This window comes from Carassius gibelio, chromosome B20 (assembly GCF_023724105.1).
Source record: "Carassius gibelio isolate Cgi1373 ecotype wild population from Czech Republic chromosome B20, carGib1.2-hapl.c, whole genome shotgun sequence".
Lineage (NCBI taxonomy): Eukaryota > Metazoa > Chordata > Actinopteri > Cypriniformes > Cyprinidae > Carassius > Carassius gibelio.
The window spans coordinates 11455675-11479310 of NC_068415.1; the positions used below are offsets into that span (position 1 = coordinate 11455675).

The following is a 23636-nucleotide window of genomic DNA, read 5'->3' on the forward strand; positions in this document are numbered from 1 at the left end:
AAACCAGGCTTTTAAATGTACAGAGTTAAAAGGTTTAATGGCTTGTCTGGTAACAGAACTCGAACACTTGTATGCAAGCTACATGTCACTTAACTGCACTTGCAAAATAAGAGTTGCTCTGCAACTGATATAGATTTTAAAAAAAGCTCTATAAAGATGAGAGTAAGGATCCAACAATATTACAGTTTATAAAAACGAATGGTCCCCATATAAAGCATAGCACTCATCACAGTTCATCATTTCTGCATTAAAGTTAGAGGTAATTGCACTTGGAATTGTAATAATTGATAAAGTGAGCCGTTTCCTGAGGTTGTTTGTGAATGTCCCGTACACCACCATCCAGCCACTAATTAAATAATCAGCATTCTCAGGTTTCTGGCACAAAAAGCCTGTGATCTTAGTAAGACGGCAATGGATGACATCAGTCAGTGATGAAGTGAACAAACGAGACAGGAAAAGCGCCCTTCCTGTTCGGCTCCCCGTCAATGTGGCCCACCTGCAGGATTCATCAGGATCACACATGATTTAGTCAGCTGATGTGCACATGTACTGTGTTAAAAGTATGACTGCGTACTCACCCACCACTCCTTGTCCTCCTCTCCATCCACTATTATCACCTCTCCTTCAGAGAAGGTCAGTTCATCTGGCTTATCAGCCTGACAGTTATACAGGGCCTTTACTCTCTTAGGTCTCTGTTTCTGAAACAAGTAGAAATGTTTTCGATTTGCCACTGACATCACAATTACGATTTAAAAACGCACATTTTCATTACTTGTTATTCTGATAAAGTAAACACAGTCTTTCAAAAAACATAATACCTAATCACCAAACTTTAGGGTAGTGTACTTTTTAGGGGAAAAAAAAATATATTTTAATGGCTGACACTTACAGGTGGGGCCATTCTGGGTTTGGGAGCAGGGACAGGAGCTGGTGCGGAGGCAGATGATGACCCGGAATCTGGAGGAGAGAAAAAAGTTTTAATTAAAATGACATTTAAGCTTATTTCAACTTAAAATATATATATATTTGGATTGAGAGCTTTATTCATCATGTATGTAAGCATCATTAAATTCACCTGTTTTGTCATTTGGTCTGGGGACGGTGGGTGGAGCTTTATTTACATTAGCATCTTTACTAAAAGGACCAACAGGATCCCTGAGAAATAAACAGAACATTGAAGCTGATATAATGTAGCCAATGCTAACACTGCTACAAAACCAGCACTTGTAAAACCTATAAAAAAAATCACAGCATCTGATAATCTGTTACTGGTAATGCAGCTGGGAGGTCACATCTTACCTAGTGGGGGATTTTACTGGTTTGGGTGCAGGGGCTTTTGGCTGTGGGGGTATGGGAGGAGGTGGGGGTTTATATGAAAATGATGTGGGCAACACTGGAGCAGGTGGTACTATGGGTGCTGGTCTAGCTGGAGCGGGTGGTATGACTGGAGGAGCAGAGGGTGCAGATGGAACCGGAGGCATTTGGGGAAGAGCTGCCTTTGGATCTGGAGGCAGTGGTCTCTTGGCTGCAGGAGGAGGTGGCGGAGCAGGGGGGAGCACTTTAGGAGAGACAAGACCTGTTATGCATATGCCTACAAGAACAAACTGCTTGATTTTTCGAACATGGTGCTTGGTTTATAACTGTTCCATTATAGTTTAAATTGGTTGACCAGCCGGTAGAGCTAGTAGAGCATTATGGAACAACAATGTTGAATAAACATCTTAACTGCTGTTCAAAAGTTACATTTTGATTCTTTTTTTTAAGGAACTACCACTTTTATTCAGCAAGAATGCACTGAATTGATCCAAAGCGACAGTACAGATATTTGTAATGTTACAAATGATTTCTATTTCAAATAAATGTTAGTTTAAACTTTCTGTTCATCAGAGAATCCTGAAAAAATAATGGATCATATTTCCACAAAAATTATAAGTGGCTGTTTTTTTACATTGATAATACCCTTTTAGTGATCAAACAAATTCAGTCTTGGTGCAGAGTTTTATAGACTATGTATATACATAGAAATAATAGTCTGTATAGAAATGGGTGTGAGACTCACCATACACTGAGATGTTTTTGTCTGGACTCTGAGGGTTTGAAGGGTCTGAGCATGATCTCTGTCTCCCGACCATCTCTGCTGGAGGGCTCCACCCTGATATCACAAACACACAGAAATGTGTTTATTATGTACGTTTATGACTTTACTGAATGTACATTTGTAAGCAAGCTAATTCAGAATGAAAGCTTTCAGAATTTACTACCAGAAGGTTCTCAATCATGCCTGAATGCTACTCACCCCTTCCCAAGGTACGAAGCGGTAGAGGAGGAATACCCGGCAACCCTGGTAAACCTAAAGGTGGTGGATTAACATCAAGCATAGTGCCGTAAGTCTCATTGCAGATCATGCTAGGAATAAAAGCCCTCTGCTTGTTATTGACCACATTAGCCACGTCCCGCGCCAGAGCGCTCATGTCGGGCTTCATGAGGCCAGTGCCTGGAATAAAACAGCTAACTGGACGCTCCTCACGCCTGATGGGAATGGGCTGAAACAAAAAATCAACGACATAAGGATGAGCAAAAAGGTAATACAGTGCTCAAATTTCTCTTTGTCCAAATACATTTTGATCTTTATGTAATAAACTATGTGACATTCACTATGTAGTGAACAGTGAATGAGGTTTGCATAAAGTATACAGTATGAATGATTGTTTACAATACCACTTATGTTCTCTCAGTGTTAACTAAGGTAACGGAGAAATATATTTATTTGAATCTTTGGTAACATTATAAATGTCTTTGCTGTTACTTCTGGTCAATTCAATGCACCCTTGCTTAATAAAAGTATTAATTTATTGTGGAAAAAAAATCTTAAAGAGGGTATAACTGAAATAAATGGCTTCTTTTGTATAAAAAGTATGTTAACCTTGTCTTCCATCTCATCTTCACTCTCGTCCAGGTCATCGTTATGCAGACGCCAGTCATACTCCACATGCACATGGACGTTGAACTTCCCTGTTTGCGCCTGAGTCAGCTGTCGATCACACAGCACAGAAGAATATATTGGAGGCGAACACAATCTCATGAAAAGGCAAATTACTTTCTCTCAAGAAAAGCAAAGAGGAGCAAAAATCAGCACTTCAGGATTTATGTTGGCATTAAACATAACAAATGTACCCACCAGCTCTTCGCATTTTGTGTGTCTGAGACGCTTTGCCAGATCCAGAGGAGACTCTCCTGCATCATTAGCTGGAAGAAAAACAACAGTCTTCTTATTTCATGCATGACCCCAAAAAAACCTGTAATTTACATCAAATACCAATAATAAATGACTAGCAATTTTGCTAGATTTTTTTTTTCTTTTAATGCAGAATGTCTCATTATTAGTTTTGTGTGTGTGTGTTTGTTTGTGTGTGTAGTTTGAATTCCTGAGGTTAGAGATATGAACTCTTACTAATGGTGACAGATGCTTTCCCTCGCAGTAGTAGCTTCATACATTCACTATTGTCAGTCAAGCAGCAGTAGTGCAGCGCTGTGCTTCCTTTGGAAGTCTGCTTGTCTAAATTACCACTGCATACACAAACATACAGACACATATGGACATGTGAAATGTCTGAATAATATGCATATAAAATCTTATTTTAGCTAAAATACAGAACATCAGTGGAGTACCTGTTCTGTACAATAAAGTCCACAATATGGAGAGAATTCCGGTCCACCATTCGTACTGCAAGATGTAGCGCTGTCTCACCTGGTTCCTGTCAGTGAAAAGCAAAGATATATATATATATATATATATAGAGAGAGAGAGAGAGAGAGAGAGAGAGAGAGAGTGCATTATTAAAAACATTTATTAATTAAAAAAATATACTGATGCAAGACACACTATATGTATTTTATTCACTAAAAAGAACCAACCCATAAGAGACGTGTTCAAGAATCCGACTACACGGGTGGTGTTAGAAAAAATAAAACACACAATGACTCCAACCTATAACTCACATGTTGGTTAGTTTGTTGAACGGTCTCCATCAGGTCCACTCCTTCAGCGTACACCTGGATCAGAGAGAAGATGTCCCGGGACTTCACTGCATCACACAGTGCATGAAGCCGGGCCGCGTTATCTGCATACTTCTTCTGAGCGAAGCGCTTCTCTGTGTATTTGGCTGTAATGAAGTCTTTTCGTACCTGCCTGAAGGACAATTGCGAGAGAAAACATTGTAATGAAATGTATGATGTGAAGAGAAAAAAAAAAAAAAAAAGCAAACCTGCAGATCTTAATGTGAGACACATATAATGTATATATAAAAATTTCATTCAAAAAAGTTAAAAGATGTCAGTGAAAGTGATCGCTCACATGTCACTAGAAGGGTTGGGTTTTGGGATCTCTGCTGACAGGTTTGATTCCATGATTTCATTGAATCCTGCATTGCCCACGCTGTTAGCAAGCTGCAGCCCATTTAAAATCATCACAATCTGTATGTTTGCAATTTCTTCTCAGAAATGACCTATTTGTTACAAGAATTTACCAAGAGTTCAGACGTGCCCAAGACATCCAGCGTCAGAGACTGTATTCTGGAGTAGTGGACTCCCATTTCTCGATGGATTCCAGAGCATTCGATGCAAATCAACACACCCAGGTTTGTGGAGAGCCATGTTGGATCTGTAGTTACAACAAATGAGAAGGCAATGAAGTATCTTTTGAATGTGATACAGGGTTATCTTTTCTAAGAAAAACTTTGATCTAAACAATAAAACAAGTTCTGCTGGGATGACTAAGTTTCACACAATGTACAAAGAGAAGTGGAAAGGTCAGATGCAAAACAGGAAGCACAGGGTGTAGATTTCATTAAAAAAACAAAAAACAAACAAAAAAAAACAGTAGAGTGAGCTGAAGCAAGAATCACGCTCTCCCAAAATGTCTTGCTTTTGTAAATAACGCAGAAAACAACAGCAAAAACGATTCAGTAGTTAATTTGATTCAGCCATTATTTACATCTTATTCCATTCCAATTACATTTAAAACTCAGGGATCAAACCTTGCAGGATTCAGACTTGATTCATTTCAGTCCCCAGCCCAGATGTTTAACCACTAGGTTACATTACATCTAGACATGTCCCAGTACTCTGTAATGCGATATATCACGATAATGAATATCCACAATATTGTTATCGTGGGCACTTCTAAATACTGTGAATAATTATATACTACAAATGATTCAGAAGTTGGAATGCATTTTAAGAAGACTTTTCCCATCAACTGGTCAAAATGCACAACACCGCTGCATGCTGCTTGAAAGACTGTGTGTGTGCTGCGATGTAAACTAGCACACGTGATTATATACTTTAGATATTTTTCTGCATTTCGTTATTGGATTTAAATGTTCAGTTATTTTTGTTATAAGAAAAAAAGTTCTTTAACCTGTTAATACTGTATTATGACCTAAATAAATGTCAATAACATGATTGAAAAAAAAGCAAGCGCTATTAACCGCAACAGGAAAATTTGATTCCGGCATATCCGTAATTACATCAAGCCTATATTGCTTACTGGAAGCTCCACAGTCACAGCACACGTCATTGCCACTCATCTTCTTCACCTCTCCCACAATAGCCTTGGTCAGCTCCCGCACGATGTTGTTCTCTCCCTCACTCTGATCATCCTTAAAGGCGTTGTTCAGAGCCTCCTCTTTACTATTCTGGAGCACAGACACCCATCTGAAATCGACAGATACACATGAAGAGATGAAAAGACAGAAATGATAGACATAATGATTACATTCTCACATGGTATTTATAAAATCGTGTCAAATTTGTGAGAGCACACACACACACACTCACATTTGGCACTCGGCTTCGTCCTCTGCCTGAAAGTGATACGTTCTGTCATCTGGAAGATGGAAGAGAACAGTAAGCAATTAAAAATGACCAACCAACCATATGAACCATGACAGACTCTGAGAATACTGGCTCTGAATTTATGAGAGTCCTGGACTGTGCTTGTTGTTAAAAGTTTATTACGTGATATAAGATCAAAGCATTTTTTCTCGTCTGGGTTACACTTCACTTGGCAGGTTAAGAGGTTCAGGTTTGCTGGCGGTGCGTTGGCCTGCAAGATAAAAGAGAGAAAGAGCAAGAAAGATAGAGCAGAAAATGTATTATTTAAAATATTTATTACACATTAACAGCAATACCCAATGAAATGGGGTATATACTTTATATATACATTAATATAAAGAATGATGTGTTATGTAATAAAAATAATAAATATATTGAATAAACATTTTCATATATATTAAAAAAATTATGCATGTAACAATTATAATTCTATTATATAAACTCTCTGAATTTATTTTACATACAGTCATTTTATTTATTACAATTGTATAATTTTATTAATAAATAGATTTATATATGTACTTTTTATTAATACATGATCAAACTATATTGCACTATATTTTCACTGTTTTTTATGTAAAATTATTTTCTAACTCTTTTAAATTCATTTTAAATGCATGTTTCATTCTTGTTATTATTTTTCTTCATTATTATTTTACGTTCTTTTATGTAAAGCACTTTGAATTACCATTTTGTACGAAATGAGCTATATAAATAAACTTGCCTTGGCAGTATTATATTATAAAATCCTTATGAAAGTGCCACTAAATGGTATTTTGAGATTACACGTTGTTGCCCTCAAACTCTGTAAAAATGGTGGAGCCAACTTTGCAAAACAAAAACATAATTTTGAAATACACATATGTTACACACATAGTGTTTTTTCTATTCCCCTACCGTTCCATGAGAAATAGTCAATAATCCATTTTCCAAAGTGCACTTCCTTTTCTGCCAAACCTTCCTCAGTCTGCAAGATGGAGAGAAGCCTTCATCACGCAAACTTTTAAAAAGGATGCAGTGGAAGATATCACTGAAGTGCCAGACAAACTCACCCTTCGCTGCGTTTGAGGAGCATCCCAGAGCGCTCAGTGCCGTAAGCTTTATTGCCCTGCAGCTGGTGAAGACTATAGCCTGCATTCTGCTTTGACTGGAGGTCCTTTCAACACACAAACAAACAAAACAACAAGACTTACTACTAAATTAAGCAATCGTCCAATCAATCATGGTCTCCAAATATTTTTAGGCTCACCTCCTTACTCTCTGACTGTAGAGCAGATTTGAGAATATCTCTCAGCTGCATTAGCTGTTTTCTCTCTGCATCTTGTGTCTGTTTGTTCTGCAATTCACACACAAGCAACAGCAAACATCACAATATAAGAAATGAACTGCTCTGTCTAAATAAAGAATATGTCTTCAAAAGAGCAGACAGCGATATCAAAAAACATACTGCAGTTAAGTCTGTGGCGAGTTTTTCCATGAAAGGTTTCAGGCTGTCCACAACTTTTAACCCATCCTGAAAGAAACTGTGTGGAAACAGGAAACCAATTCTTTTAAAAGTCTCATTTAAAAAATGAAATGTATTGTTACTAGTATTGTAAACCAACATACTTGCACTGGGCATGGAAGTATTTGATGAGGTTATGGAGCAGGTCAACTCCTTTCTTGACTTTAATTTCATTCACCTTAATGAGATACTAGGAAAAAAGTATGAAACAATCATTTCAGTTGCTTTACTTTGGTTAGTATTTTTATTAACTATTGTTCAAAATGAAAAAAAAAATCTGTGCATGGGTGGGTGTACTTGTTTTCTTTTGCAACACAATATAGAGCCTGAATTTTTTGACAATGTGGGGACTGACCTGCGGTCCCCACGAGGGAAAGAAATTATGTTTATCTGAAAGTGTAACAATGCAAACAGGTTTTCTGTAAGGGTTAGGTTTAGGGTCGGGATGGGATGGGGATAAAACATATTGTTTGTTCGGTATTAAAGTAATAGAAGTCTCTGGAAAGTCCCCACAATTCACAGAAACAAACATGTGTCTTATATTACCAAGGCAAGAAGTGTACTAGGCCCATCACTATTTCTCACTTTAAAAAGAAAGAAATGCCCTTTCTGATGCTGGTTGTACTGTATGTGAACCACATTCCTTACTTCACACATCTGAAGCTGAAAGAGGCGTCTCTCTTTCTCCATCTCTTCTGCAATCTCTCCTCCGCTGATCTCTGTTCTGATCAACCCATGCTGTTTGGCATGTTCCCGTTTTTCTTTCTCAATCTTGCCGCTTGTAAATAAGTTTAGAGCATGGACATGAAAAGAAAATAACAGCATATGTACTTAACCATGCACATACTTTAGGTTTTCATCAATGCCTCATAATGCATAAACACACACTATATATATATATATATATATATATGCCAGTGCTGTTGTTTACTTAAGGTGTGGCCCCACATTCTATGTAGTGCGACCTCCCCTTCCCCTGAATTTGTAGATTCAGATAAACTAATCTACAGTTATTACAACCTTTTGTGCATCATTCACTAAGGGCTTCATGAGTTTAAAAGGTTTAAGTTTAATGTTCACTGATCAACCTGTAACTATTACTTTTTTATATATATTCTGAGATTATTATAAAGAGGTTAATAGTTTCTTACAGTTTGGTTTCGTAATCCTTCCATGCTTTATCAAAAGTCTTTTTCAGGTCCTGATGGACAAATAAAAGCACAGAGAACATATGAAGATTCATAAGAGCAAATATATATATATCATTGTATTTGTGAAAATTCATTGTATTAAAAAAAAAAAATTTATTAACATCATATTACAATGATTTTTGAAGGATCATGTGAAGACTAAAATCATTGAAAATTGAGCTTTGCCATCTCAAGAATAGATCACATTTTAAAATATATTAAAATTAAAAAGTAATTTTAAATTGCAATAAAATTTCAAAATATGACTATTTAACTGCATTTTTTATTGACATCAAATGTTTGAAAGGTACATATTTGGTCACACTTTAGTTTGGGGACCAATTCTCACTAATAACTAACTATTAAATATGACTTTTGCCTCAATAAACTGCTAATTTGATGCATATTAATGGTTATTAAGGTAGTTGTTGAGTTTAAGTATGTGGTAGGATCAAGGGATCTAAAATATGGTTTTGCAGAATAAAGCATGCTTTATAAGTATACTAATAAAAAGGCAAAAATGCCAGTAATATTCATGCTAATAAGCTACTAGTTAATAGTAAGAATTGGTCCATAAACAAAGTGCTACCCCATATTTTATCCAAATATCACTGCATACCCCTTTGACTCCTTTAAGGTCTCCCTTTAGCAGACTGTCTAGTGGGAAAGTGATGATGTTATTCATGTTCTGCAGCTGTGGGCACAAAAGAAGACATTAGAAGTTTCAAAACAAAGTGTATAGTTGGTGTATTAACATACATCTGTGTGAAAATGATCTACATGTAACTCAGGCAGTATTTCCTGAAGAGCCACAGGCAAGACAAATACAGGTCTGAAATATTAATAGCATAAAGATCTACAACAGATGGATGTCAGAGACTGGCTCACCAAGTTCTTAAAGAGACCAGTGAGCTCCTTAGTGAAACCAGCAAATTTGAGGAAATAATTGGACATCTCAGGGTCATCTTTGTACACGGTGTTATCCGTAAACCTCTCCAGTGCCTGGATGTACTGCTCCTCATTCTCTACATGAGCTAAAAAGACACAAAACAGCCTGTCAGTCAATTACTCCAGTCCTATGGACCTTTTCCATTCTTACCAGTTGCAAAAAACATACTTCCTAGTTTATGAGTGAAAGTGTTGTAGAAGAGAGCATGGTAACCACACTCCCCAGTGGTGTGCAGTACAGCAAAAGGCCAACAGGCTGTTTAAGATTTGGGTTACTATAAAGAAGAAACAACGTGCTAACAAAGTCTGCTTCCTGCAATAAAGGAAATTCACTTAGAAGGAACTGCCACCGATTTAATCATTGTAAAAATAAATGTTTATCATTAATCATTTATTTAACATTTTAATTTATTTTATTTTAAAAATTATTTATTTTTCAGAACCTCACAGCGTATTTATTCTGATGTTAATGTTTGTGTAAACCAATAATATTTTAGTATTTATTCATATTTTGAAAAAAAAAAATTAAATAAAGAAGTTATTATTTATCTTATATATATATATATATATATATATATATTTTTTTTTTTTTTTTTTGTAGTTTAAGTTTCAGTAATTTTTTGATGGGCTTTGGTCATTTTTATTAGCCCCCCCCCCCACCAACCCCCCCCCCCCCCCACACACACACACACACACACACAAATGTTTCTATTTATCTTTATTTTATATAATAAAGTTCTACTCAAACCATCAAACTGACATTATAAATAGAGAACGCCATAACAGAAGGGAAGCCAATTTTCCAGTTTTAAACACACATCTCACTTTTTCTCTAGATTAATTTGAATGGGTTCTGTAAATATGCTCTATTTTGATTTCATGCAGACTTCAACAATAACATCGCTGCTGTAAACTGTGCACAGAACAGGTAAGATTATTCAAGAACTATGATAATCGCTCACCAGCAACAGATTCAAAGAACAACTACAGATGTGAAAATCTAGCTCTAAAGAGAGAGAGAGAGAGAGAGAGAGAGATAGATAGAGAGAGAGAGAGAGAGAGAAGTAAGCAGGTTCTTGCTGGAACAGGTTTCAGTGATTCTGGTAGGAATGAGAGGAATGTGTGAGGTAGAGCGCAAAACCTGCTGGCTAGAGTAACAATGACTCGAATCACACTGCGCTATTGCTATATATCATTTGGCACTGTTTGAGTAAATGGGCTTAACAGAGCAATTACACTATTATTTATAGTAAAAAAAAAAATAAAAAAAAAACATTACTTTGAAAACCAGTTACAGAATAAAAGTGCAAAATTAGCACAAACCTGTTGGTTATTGATTAAAGTGTAAAGTATTTGTAATACTCACTCAGACCAGAGCTGTTTATGGCCTTGACTGACTTTTTTATTTTGTGCAGCACACTGCGGTCCAGATCCAACGCCTGAAAAACAACACAAATCTTTTTCTTAGAGGGATTTTTTGTGCTGGACAGACAAGTTCGGAATACACAGAAATACCATAGACTGTATAAAAACAGAGAAATACACAGGATGATAATAAAGTAAGATAACAAAGTCAAATAGTTTATTTACACAAAGAGGAACAAACTGCAGCAATAAGACTTGCATCTTCACTCAACTGCCTTAAAATGCTTTACAATGGTTAAAAATGCAGCATATTCTACATTTTCAGAAAAAAAGGTACAAAAGTTGTCACTGGGGTGGAGGTTACTTTTCAAAAGGTACACCTTGTTACCTTATTTACCACTTAAAGGTGCATATTGGTATCTTTAAGATACATATTAGTACCTAAGGTAATATTATTAGTACCGCCTCAGTGACAGCTTTTATATTTCTTTTCTGAGAGTGTAATGCATTTACATTTATGCATTTGGCTGACATTTTTATCCAAAGTGACTCACATTTTATCAGCTCTCTAGGAATCAAACCCATGACCTTGGCATTGCAAGTGCAGTGCTCTACTGTTTAAGCTACAGGATTGCCGAATGAACACAACCAATATCTTTTTGTGCATAAAGCAGATCAAACTATAATAACATATGTAAAAGGCATTTGTTTTGTACAGCATTGTGTTTGTACTTCCCTCTCACACACGATTGAATTTACATCCAGCCTGTAATTTAGCCACCCATCACTCATGCTGAATCATGCTCTGGGAATTTTGCACAAAAAGAGCCGATTGAAGTAGACAGACTTGTTCCCTTAAATCCATGTTTATGCCGGAGTCATGTCTGGTGCGAGACAAAATCATCTGATGAGGGATAAGCCTGGAGCCTGCCAGCTGACAGCACTCATACATTTCCGGCTGTCACAGTCTGTCTTTAGACATTGAGTATTGAGAACGTTATGATGAAACATTCATTACCATTCAAAGGTTTGGGAACAGTAAGATTTGTTTTTTTTCTAAGAAATTAAAATTTTTATTCGGTGAGGATGCATTAAATTGACCAAAAGTGACAAAGGTAAAAATTATGTTACAAAAGGTTTCTATTTCAAATAAATGTTGTTCTTTTGAAATTTTAATTGAATGAAGAATCCTGGAAAGAAATATCAAGGTTTACACAAAAATGAAGCAGCGCAACTCTTTTCAAAAAGAGTTTTAACAGCAAATCAGCATATAAGAATGATTTCGGAAGGATCATGTGACACTGAAGACTGGAGTAATGATACTGAAAATTCAGCTTTGAAATCAGAGGAGTAAATAATTTTTTTTTTTTTTTTCATTGGTATTTTAAATTAAACTACTATCGGTGAGGATAAAACAGAGCATGAAAGAGATTTCTTTCTAAACCATCAAGTAAGCATCTACTTATTATTAGTACATTTTCAATATGGAAACATTAATCCTAAAGTTGTGAGAAAATATAGATACTGTCTGCCAACATTTTCCTCTCTGAAACATATCAAGCTTATACTTCAGTAAAAATATAATAGAGTCAAAAAAGAGCTTCCATATTTAATTATACTTTAGTATTTTAAAATAAAAAGTGAATTTTTATTAGCTTTAGGAATGGAATGATGTAATTAAGTAACATTCATACAAAAACAAAATTGTAAAGTAATCTGTTTAACCACAGTTTTCTCAGCGTGGAGATGCCTTTTTTACAATGAAGAATCACTGGAGTTAATTTCAAATAGTTAAAATTAAAGACGTTTTTATAATTAAATCTATCATTTTGAAATGAAATCCTAAATAAAATCAAATAATCATTGGCTATACAAGTTTATTCAGGACTTTAAATTTATCCACCTGTAAGCTCAGTACAATGGGCAGGAATAGGAAAGACTGTAAAGATGACCTTCAAGAAAAATAAACATTTAGTTTTTAAAAGTACGCTATTTCAAGCACTTTACACCCATATTTGCATCTCTAGCCTGTTCAAATGCTATTCTTTATAGAAACTGGCTTTGTATGAAATAACGTCTCAGTTATGTATGGTAACCCTCGTTCCCTGAAGGGGTGAAAGGAGACATCACTTCAGTGACCGACGAATTGGGATATCGATTCGATATATCAATCTACTTCGAGTGTAAACTAAACGAGCCAATGCACATTGTCAGACAATTATTTCATCCAGCAGCCACTGATTACAGCACGAGTATAAAAATGCAGCAGGTGCAATGCATACCAAGTTTTCGCGACATTTCCATTCCCTCCTTCAGGGAACGAGGGTTACCATACGTAACTGAGATGTTCCCTTTCAGTCGGTCACACTTGACATCACGTCGGTGACCAATGAATTGGGATCCCTACCAATGCGCCACACGTGCTGCCCCTTCCAGTGCTCTGTGTGAGCCGCCAGTGCACCTATTTGGTGTAGGCCGGGACTCGGAACAAGTAGTTCCTCTCACCATTGTCGAAGCACTACCACACTGATTGAGATTGGATAACACTGGGAAAACGTACCCGAAACGTACTGGTGAAACGGCATCCTTATAAGGATGATCCATCATCTATACAAAGATGCAACAGTTTATTGCTCTTTTAGAGAAATTGCTCTTTTAGGGAAATGCTCTTTTATGTGCTGAGGCACACAGGAGAATGGCCACGTGCAGGGGGTAGTGCAACCTAAAATGTGCAACCCACTCGACACAGCAATGACCACCGCTGAAGCACTGTACCGCCAACAACAAAGCTTTCAATAGTGCACTGAACTCATAGCTCACTGAAGACACTTGGATGGAGTAGAACAGTGTTGTCACTCGGCTCCTTAGTGAAAAGCTGGTATGCATTGCACCTGCTGCCTTATTATATCTACACGCCATGATCAGCGGCAACTTGAGGCAATAATTGCATGCCGATGGCTCGTTTAGTTTAAACTCTAAGTAGATTGGTCTATCGAATCGATACCCCTATTCTTCGGTCATCGACATGATGTCGAGAGTGACCAACTGAAAGTGAACTGTACAGTCTGAGCTCACTGGTTCACAAAAATGATCCAAAAAAAAATTCTAAAGAAAAACCTAACAGGGAATGCAGACTCATACAAAAAGCTGGAAAAACAGTGAGCAGACGTGTGAGTGCAAGAAGAAGATTAGGTGGGACAAGCTGGGACAAGAAGCGGGACAGCCGTCCCGCCTTAGCCTTAAGGAATGAGAAGATGAAGGGAAAGAAAGAGAGAACAGAAAGGACGAAAAAGAGATGACAGATATTAACTGCACTGGGGTTTCCATCAAAGGCAAGTGTCTGCAGGACACCACGCACAGCGATGGAAGAACCGGAAACGAATACTCTCTGTGGTTGTGTGTAGCCCTCATGCTACTGAAAGACCATATCCAAATATTTAAGAGGTTTAACAAAATCAACCACATTATCTGACATCCCTTTATAGATAAGCAAACTTATGCATTAAGAAACGTGCACAAGATCCAGCTCCAGTCTTTACATAAACCATGAACATCTTTTGTTTAGCTCAGCTACTTCCTCCATTGAGGCTTAATGCAAATGGGGTAGTGCCAAAGGGCAACTCATAAAGAGTGTTTCCCTCTGTGTATCCCAGTCACACGAAAACGCCAGTTACTCTAAGAGCCAGAGGCAGTGGATATTACTCATGCCTGCTTTCCAAAAATCACCTTGTCCTTGACACACCATAGGTTGTAGTTCTTGTAGTTCAGTTCTCTTGGTTCTTTTGGTCAAGGCCAAAAACGTAAATGATAAATTCAGTCCTGTTACGCTAAGCATTCATTATCATTTTTAACATTAAACCTTCTATGACATATGTTTTGCAAACTTACTTAACATCTGAAAAAAAATGCTGGATGCTGGGATAAATGTGTTCATATAGTGCTATTTCACCAAATTATAAATCAGAGCTTTAAAATATCTCAGATCTGCTTGTTCTGATGCCAGGACTAAACCATACTGGGCATCAAATCTTCAATGATGAGGAAAAAACAGATATTTTGTCACACCTTCTGACATCACATCCTGTTTTTTGCTTAATTTGGCCTAGTGTTTGGCCCGCTCCAAGGTTCAGATGGCAGCGTTCACACCTACTTAAATGGACCTCACTAACAGTACAGTTACAGAAATCATTTTTATCAAACTAAACCTGCCAAGTGTGAACACATCCTATGAAGTGTTTGGGCTACTCCTTTGTCATCATTCAGAAATGACTGATACTCTTCCCGTTCATCAGAAGTCAACATTCTAGTCAAAGTATAAAAGACGTAATAGAGGAAGAGCTGCAGAGCTTCTTTTGATTAACAGCACAGAATACAGGGTCATTCTTAGACACGAGTAAAGTTCAGCTAGATCTGCTATTCTGATGGTGTGCTATTCTGATGGTGAAACAGGGTGACAGAGTACACAACTGTTTGCACAAACAAAGCACTTATATTTCCATTGAAGAAGTCACTGCAATTTTGAAACTAACGCAAACCTTAAGAAGAACTATAGAGCATTAATAGTTGTTCCTATTCTATTGCGGATCCTATCAGATTACACTATTTTTTGTTAAGAACCTTTCTACCTGATCTAACTATTAAAATTACATTAATATTTGTGCAAGCCAGTTACATAGTTGTTATCATATTAGGTTATTTGACACAATATTTTTACAATACAATTTTCTAGTTACTAAGTTTTCCTAGAAAATATACAGAAAGCTTTCTAGAAAAAATGTTTGATTGCTCACCAACATGTAACTGAAATCTAGATAACCCTTGTATTCTATAATAAAATAATTTTGTCAGACAAACTAAATTTTACAGATAGACTGAACCATTGAATGATGATAATGTTGACACTACATTAAAATGTAATTTAAGTCTGTATTTAAGACATTTACCTTATGAAACTTAAACAAAAATAACTTACAATAAAACTTTATAAGCATGCTCAGTTTGATCTCTGATGATGCACTTGAATTTAAGTTTTTGGTCAAAGCATGGGGATTTATGATAAAAAATATTTGTTATTCATAATTAATATACGTTTTAACTCCATATAACTTTTCTATTGATAACATTACGATTATATTTTGTTCTAAATGTTGAGTTATGTTTCAATTAGTTTTCTGTACTGTTTCGTTTCCTCCATTTCAGTCAGTATGTGTAGGTGTGTAAGTAACTGTATAACCTTCTTAGTTTGCTCAACAAACTGATACGTCACAAGTACTGTATGCAAAGTTAATAATCAGCTTAACTTAAAATGCATAATGAACTTAGATCCAAAAGCAGAAAAATAGTTTAATTAATACAACTATGACTTTACTGACTCTTACAGTATATTGTGGCAGTACCACTGTAAAATAAAAGTAAAATATAGCACAAGCACAGCCACAGTATGTCACCAATGCCATTACACTTTTTGATACTTTCTGTTAGTTGGGGACTTGTGAACAGTTTTAAATGTTTTCCATTGTAGCATTATAAAATATTCCACCATCTTTTAATGTTTGTCTTATTTCTGTTATCGCCTAACGCCTATCTGTTTTTGTTAGTAACAGCTCTGTTACCTCAGACAGGCACAGGCCTGTAAATCAGTCCATAAAATCTGCTGGATGGATTTATTAATAACAGATTACTGTTAATGGTAAATGTATGTAATATCAAGTTCATTTTGTGACTTTGAGACTTATAAATGACTAGAAGTCCTAACAAGTTAAGAGTAGCGTCAACATAACAGCGATAAGAAGTTACATGAACCAGTGCGTGAGAAACATGGGCGAGGTCCACTTCCAACACGGTATACATTGAGCTTTGGTGCCACAAGAAGGAAGTCATTTTCCATGCTCCTTTTGCCAAAAAAACTTTTTATTAATTTACTGAAGCAATGTTGTGAAGTTAGCACACATTCTGTAATACAATTATACAGTTACAGGCACAACTGCTCACTTCGCACTAGTCTGTAAATCGTGTTATACAGTTTATTCGTGTTATTGACATTGTAAAGGTGTTTTACCTCTTCCAAAGCGCCAACTGTATTTCTGCAGTGAACCATGCGCGTGCAGAACACCGATGTCGTTGGTGCTTTATAGTCCTCATTGGTAATGTCCATAAACTCCAGTACTGTCAGTTGATCAGGCATGTTTATTCCCTTTAAATTAAGACTAAAACCAAGACGAGAAAAAGAAAAATGCGCTAAATGTTGTACTTTAATGAACGTCCGCCACAAAACCCGTTTCAAACTCAGTTCGCGTCAGTCATTCCTGAAAGTAACGTTACTTAGTTTAAAAAGTTCCGTACGGAGTCCAAACAGATCAAAAAGAAAAAGAGGCAATGCGAAGTAAATTCGTCTTAGCAATGGGGAATTGAACAGCTCCATCACAAGCGCAACTGACCAGATCAACACTTCTGGATTCCACCCATTCGTACCTGTACAGTAGAATTTCACCTTACATGTAATTGATTTGTTGGCGGAATCATATCACCCGTCAATCATATCCAGTCCGCCAATGAGAGAGAACTCCTGATCTGGCTGTCCAATCACAGTTTAGGGACGTAACCTAACACTGAAAACCTTAAAACCTGAAATAATGTTAGACAAACAATACGTTTTTAACTTAGCGCACATTTTTCCACACGGTATTTTAACATTTTGTTGACTTTAGTACATTGTGGCAATATAATTAAACATTCGTCTTGATTAATTCGTAAGGTTTTTTTAATGTATTAATATATTTGTATATATGTATTTATTTATTGCTGTCCTAACTGAGCTTGTGTACTTTGCCTCAAAGCTTTTCAATATAATTGAATAACCTATTGAACTCTCAAGCTTTAGTGAACCTTTTTCATTTTCTTTACATTCATGTCGAACTTTTATTTTGACTCAGAACAACACCGGAAGTACTTGTCTCAAGTCCATGGCGTGTGGTTTTCAGTGCTCATGATCGTCGTCGATTATTATTAGAAGTATCGATGGATATTGAATAAGTAATTCTTAGTTAAGTGTAAAATACACCACAAACATGGCTACAAAACGTAAAGCGGATGTGCCAGTGCCTGCAGAAGAGAGTGATCAACTCCTCATAAGACCGCTGTGAGTTCAGTTCATTCATATTCATGTTCAGTACTAACGTTAGTTCTATTCCGCGCCAAATGGTTTGCTGGCTTACGGTTTGACTTGCAGTTTTCAAGTAATAAATACAATCTCTAACAGGAACAAAGTGTTATTAAAGAAGTTTTGCACCCGTGTTAATCTTTCTCTGAGTAACGTTACTGCAACTAGTATGTCTTCTTCACTTGTGAATGATGTTTGTAACAGAGGAGCTGGTCAAGAGGTGGGCAGGTCCTGTATCATCCTGGAGTTTAAGGGCCGTAAAATCATGGTAAGCTATAATTTGTGTTCTATCCTACTTTTGATGCATTTGACAGATGTATTTTTGACATTTAATGTCTTTGCAGCTGGATTGTGGCATCCACCCTGGATTAGAGGGCATGGATGCTTTGCCTTACATTGATTTGATCGACCCAGCTGAGATTGACCTGCTCCTCATCAGCCAGTGAGCCCTTTCTCTAAATGAAAGATCTCATTGATATTTTTACTATCTGCTGACTTCTTTTTTTTTCTCTGCCAGTTTTCACTTGGATCACTGTGGAGCCTTGCCATGGTTTTTACAAAAGACAAGTTTCAAAGGGAGGACTTTTATGACCCATGCCACCAAAGCCATTTACCGCTGGTTGCTTTCAGACTATGTGAAAGTCAGGTATACCATAGTGCTTCTTTCAATAAAACAGCACTTTCAATTTTTTTATTTTTTGTAAAGGACCAGCTCTAATATAGTGTATGATTTCCTTGATTCTGAAGCAACATCTCAGCGGATGATATGCTGTACACCGAGACTGATCTAGAAGAAAGCATGGACAAGATTGAGACCATCAACTTCCATGAAGTGAAAGAGGTGGCCGGCATCAAGTTCTGGTGCTACCACGCAGGTCATGTTTTGGGAGCAGCCATGTTCATGATTGAGATTGCGGGAGTAAAGGTAGGTGTAGTTATTTCTTTCAGAACTTTATAATAACACACACACTCAGTTTGTGCTAACGGTCATTGTCTTTAGCTACTGTACACAGGGGACTTCTCACGTCAAGAAGACAGACATCTCATGGCAGCTGAGATTCCCAGCGTCAAACCAGACATTCTTATCACAGTATGTACAGGATTTTATGCTGGCGACATGATTGAATTTTTTTACTTGTTAGTTACATTTTATTTACAAAAGAAATGCATTACAACCGGTTTTACGCCTTTTCTGTTCATGTAGGAGTCTACATATGGCACACACATCCATGAGAAGAGAGAGGAGAGAGAGGCTCGTTTCTGTAACACAGTTCATGACATAGTGAATCGTGAGGGCCGCTGTCTCATCCCCGTGTTCGCTTTGGGTCGAGCCCAGGAGCTGCTGCTCATTCTAGGTAATGTCCAGCAGTTCAGACTCTCAGCTTCATCTTCAACAGTGCCTCACTGAACTTCTGCATGTCCTCCGTTTCAGATGAATACTGGCAGAATCACCCTGAACTCCATGACATTCCCATCTACTATGCCTCATCCCTGGCAAAGAAGTGCATGGCGGTGTACCAGACCTACGTGAACGCCATGAACGACAAGATCCGCAAGGCCATCAACATCAACAACCCGTTTGTCTTCAAGCATATCAGCAATCTTAAGGTCGGCATCTTCACAATCTATGAACAGATCAGACAGAGCTTAGATTTTAGTTTGGTTTAGTAATTTTGTTCATTGCTAGTTTTTGTTTTAAAAAAAAAATCTATTTTGATTTCTTTTTTTATTTAAATTTTAAGTTTCAACTTATTTCAGTAAGTTGCCACGAAAGAGGTATTTATGTAATATTTATATTGACTTTAGATTGTGAGTATTGAGTCTTTCATTTTTGTTTTTTGTTGATTTTTTTTATAAATAATTTGCTTATTTATTGTTTCCATATATTTTCTTTTTTTACACTTTTTGTAGTACTTCCATATATTTTCTTTTAGTTGGCAAGGAATTGTTTTTATCATTTTCATATAAGTTTTTTAAATTTAATCTGTATGTTTTTTTTTTGTATGTTCAATTACCAACAAATAATTGTCAAAGTTTTAGTTAACAATAACAACACTTGTTCAAAAGGAAATACAAGTTTCATAATCCAAAATTTGATCTAATTTGTCTTGTCCTCCAGAGTATGGATCATTTCGATGACATTGGCCCTAGTGTGGTGATGGCGTCTCCAGGTATGATGCAGAGCGGTCTTTCCAGAGAGCTTTTCGAGAGCTGGTGCACCGACAAGAGGAACGGTGTCATCATAGCGGGTTATTGTGTGGAAGGAACGCTCGCCAAGGTGAAGCTCCTCAAACTTCAGCAGCAAAATCCCCACAGATCAGCATCGGCTTTCTTATGACCTCCCCCTGTTCTCTGTGCAGCATATCATGTCTGAGCCAGAGGAGATCACCACCATGTCAGGACAGAAACTTCCTCTGAAGATGTCCGTGGACTATATCTCCTTCTCTGCTCATACAGACTACCAGCAGACCAGCGAGTTCATCCGAGCTCTGAAACCTCCTCATGTGGTACGTGATAATGGCGTAAGGGCAGCCGGTCATCAGGTTCTAGATCAGGTGTCATGTTATTGCTGTGGTTTTCAGATCCTGGTCCACGGAGAGCAGAATGAGATGGCTCGACTGAAAGCTGCTCTGATAAGAGAGTATGAGGACAATGATGAGGTTCACATCGAGGTGCACAACCCTCGTAATACTGAGGCGGTCACGCTGAACTTCAGAGGAGAGAAACTGGCTAAGGTGAAACCACAGTTGTCATTCCTCCACGTCTCTTTAGCTTTCCCTAGTTTTCTCTAATATACCCACATTTAGATGGCAAAATAATAATCACAAACTTCAGTTCTTCTGCCAAGTAAAATGATTAGGTTCATCCAGACTACGACTAAAAAAAAGTTTCTTTTTTATTAATTTTTTTAATAAATCCTTCGTGGGATCTCAAACTTGCAAAAGATTTGTTTGTATTGAACTCACTAGTTAATCAGAACAACAAACTAGTTTTTGTTTGTTTCTTTCTGTCTTTATTTTGTTGTGGTAATTTTGAATAAATCAGTTACTGATGTACTTGTTTAACTCAGTGAATCATGACATCAGTCTAGTTACTAATAATAATAAGAAGAATAATGAGTAAAGTTGATTTTATCAACTGATATAAACTTTTGCTGAAGAAATTGTTATAATGATAGGCTTTTGCAATAAAACATTCAAATTTGTAGACAAACAAAAAAATCACATTCCAAACACTGCATAGTAAAGTCCTTTTATGAATCTTTAATTTCATTGATGAATACTTTTTGTCCTTTTTCTAATTTCTTTCCTTTACTTTGACCTTTTAAGGTGATGGGCTCTCTTGCGGATAAGAAGTGTGTGCAGGGTCAGCGGGTCTCGGGCATCCTGGTGAAAAAGAACTTCAGTTATCACATCCTCGCCCCCTCTGACCTCTCAAGTGAGTTGGTGTTTGTTTGGAATCGCTTCAGGTGTTGGAGTGTGTGCTTCTCACACCTGCTCTTTTTTTTCCTAATGATGCAGATTACACTGATCTGGCCATGAGCACAGTGAAACAGACTCAAGCCATTCCCTTCACCGGCCCCTTTCCCTTGCTTTTGAGTCAGCTACGGCACCTGACAGGTCTGTATACCTGCGTGCGTGCATGTGTGTGTATTATGTGTTTATATGTGATGCTCATTGAGTATGTGTGTGTGTTATAGGTGATGTGGAGGAGATTGAGATCTCAGAGAGGAGCACGCTGAGAGTCTTTAACAGCATCACAGTGGTTCATGATCAAAACATGGTCTTGTTGGAGGTGAGGCGGCACTCCGGGCCTTCACACACCAGTCTAACTATGGCATCTGAAGTGACTCGGGTTTGATTGTGTGTTTCTGTTGTGTTCTTCCTCCAGTGGTTCGCCAATCCTCTGAATGACATGTACGCTGATGCCGTCACCACAGTGGTGCTGGAGGTGCAGTCCAACCCCAAAGCTCAGAAAGGTGAAGGCTTTCATCACTTACTATGAGTGATTATCTTGCTTCCTTCCTTTTTACTTTATGTTTCCCTTTTGCAGTCTTTCTTCCTTTCTTTTTATTTTCTATTTTCCATTCTTTTTCTTTCCTTTGTTTTGGCTGGCTTCCTTTAATCTTTTCCTTTTTTAGGACTGCTTTATCCTTCATTTCTTCTGTTTTGTTCTTTCTTTTCTTTCTCCTTTCCTTTTTATCTTTCTTTCACATTTCTTTCTGGCTTCATTTGAAGTTTTCCATCTTTTTGTCCTCCTGTATTTCCCATTTTTGATCATTTTTGTTATTCCTTCTGCACATTCGTCCTTTTTATTACTCTTTATGTTTCATCATACCTTTGTTCCCTCTGTTCTTTTCTCCTCTTTCTCACTTTCCTTGGTTTTTCATCTTTATTTCCTTGCTGTTTCTTTGTGCTCTTCCTTCCCTCTCCCTTATTCCTTTTTTGTTTCATAAATTTTTCACGTTTTTTGTTTTAATGTTATACACTTTTCCGTCATTTTTCATCTTTTTCTCTTCTCTTTTTTTCACGTTCTCGTGTGATTTCTATTATCATACAATATTTCCCACTTTTTAAATTTCTTCCCTTTTTGCTTCCTTTCTATCTTTTCATATATTACCCTTCATTACATGCTCTTTTTTTCATCTCCTGTTCTGACCATATTTTTCTTGCTTCCTTTCTTTTCCTCACTCCTCACTCCCCCTCCTTCTATCCTTCCTTGTTTCTTAATCTTCCTTTTTCCTTTCTCCTGGTGTAAGAATGATTAATAACTAGTCGTATTTACACCAACATTTTTGTTTTCCTCTTTATTTTCTCCACACAGTTGTTCAGCCCCAAGAAAAGAAGGTGGATGTGAATGTTTTCCAGAATAGATTACTGAAGATGTTCCAGTAAGTTCATCCTCACAGCCCTCTCCTAACTGTCAATGATATTTACGATGAACTAAATTCTTCTTCTGCCCCAATCTGCAGAGACATGTTTGGAGAAGAGTGTGTCGACTTTAAAGACCAGAACTGTCTCGCTGTAAGTGTCGATGGGAAAACTGCCTTCATCAACCTGGAAACCCGAGTAAGTATTATACTGCGTGAAGCATACACACAAAAGGCTTATAAGAAGAGAAATCTTCTAATTCTTGGGTTTTTATGTTTGTGTTCAGACCGTGGAGTACGAGGACGACAGTTCTGAAGATGATTCTCTCAGAGAAATGGTGGAGCTCGCTGTACAGAGGCTGTATGAAGCCATGAACCCTGTCATGTGACAGGGGCTCCTAATTTCCTTCAAGAACTTTTGTAATCAGGGTCCATCTAACTTGAACTACTTCAACCAGACTGAAGACACCAGATACTGGACTGGCCAAAGCACTTCGAAGCATTGATTTTTACATTACAAACAAATGTAAAACAGTTAAAACTCGATGTTGATACATGTGTGCAGCCAGGACTCAGTTATTTTTTATTTCTGCTACATAGAATAATTAAGTCATCTATTTTCTTTTTTACATTTTTTTTTATAGAAAAGGAGCTGTTATTTAAGATCCAATGTACTGATTTAATAAAAGAGGTCTTTGATTCAAG

General features: G+C 37.0%; 2 protein-coding genes across 2 annotated transcripts; one reads left to right on the plus strand and one right to left on the minus strand.

Moving 5' to 3' along the window:
• Positions 1-20: 20 nt before the first annotated feature.
• On the minus strand, positions 21-17388 carry asap2b (ArfGAP with SH3 domain, ankyrin repeat and PH domain 2b). The gene is made up of 28 exons (XM_052586163.1): positions 16961-17388; positions 10904-10976; positions 9478-9623; positions 9209-9283; positions 8551-8600; positions 8048-8177; positions 7504-7589; positions 7343-7418; positions 7145-7231; positions 6948-7051; positions 6793-6862; positions 6019-6106; positions 5839-5887; positions 5549-5715; positions 4527-4660; positions 4355-4446; positions 4000-4189; positions 3670-3755; positions 3452-3567; positions 3179-3246; positions 2924-3031; positions 2297-2543; positions 2060-2152; positions 1300-1558; positions 1076-1155; positions 890-957; positions 579-698; positions 21-496 (listed from the first exon to the last, which is right to left on the minus strand). Exons 1-28 carry the CDS (start codon positions 17084-17086, stop codon positions 422-424), a joined length of 3063 nt encoding a protein of 1020 aa, XP_052442123.1. The 5' UTR covers positions 17087-17388; the 3' UTR covers positions 21-421.
• A 444-nt stretch (positions 17389-17832) lies between these two features.
• LOC127983611 (cleavage and polyadenylation specificity factor subunit 3) lies at positions 17833-23635 on the plus strand. The gene is made up of 18 exons (XM_052585810.1): positions 17833-18040; positions 18266-18329; positions 18406-18503; positions 18579-18707; positions 18809-18986; positions 19062-19151; positions 19266-19416; positions 19494-19669; positions 20181-20339; positions 20422-20568; positions 20644-20796; positions 21391-21499; positions 21583-21681; positions 21762-21856; positions 21953-22040; positions 22886-22952; positions 23034-23130; positions 23219-23635. The coding sequence occupies exons 1-18, from the start codon at positions 17970-17972 to the stop codon at positions 23318-23320; spliced, it is 2073 nt and encodes a 690-aa protein (XP_052441770.1). The 5' UTR covers positions 17833-17969; the 3' UTR covers positions 23321-23635.
• Position 23636: the final 1 nt, after the last annotated feature.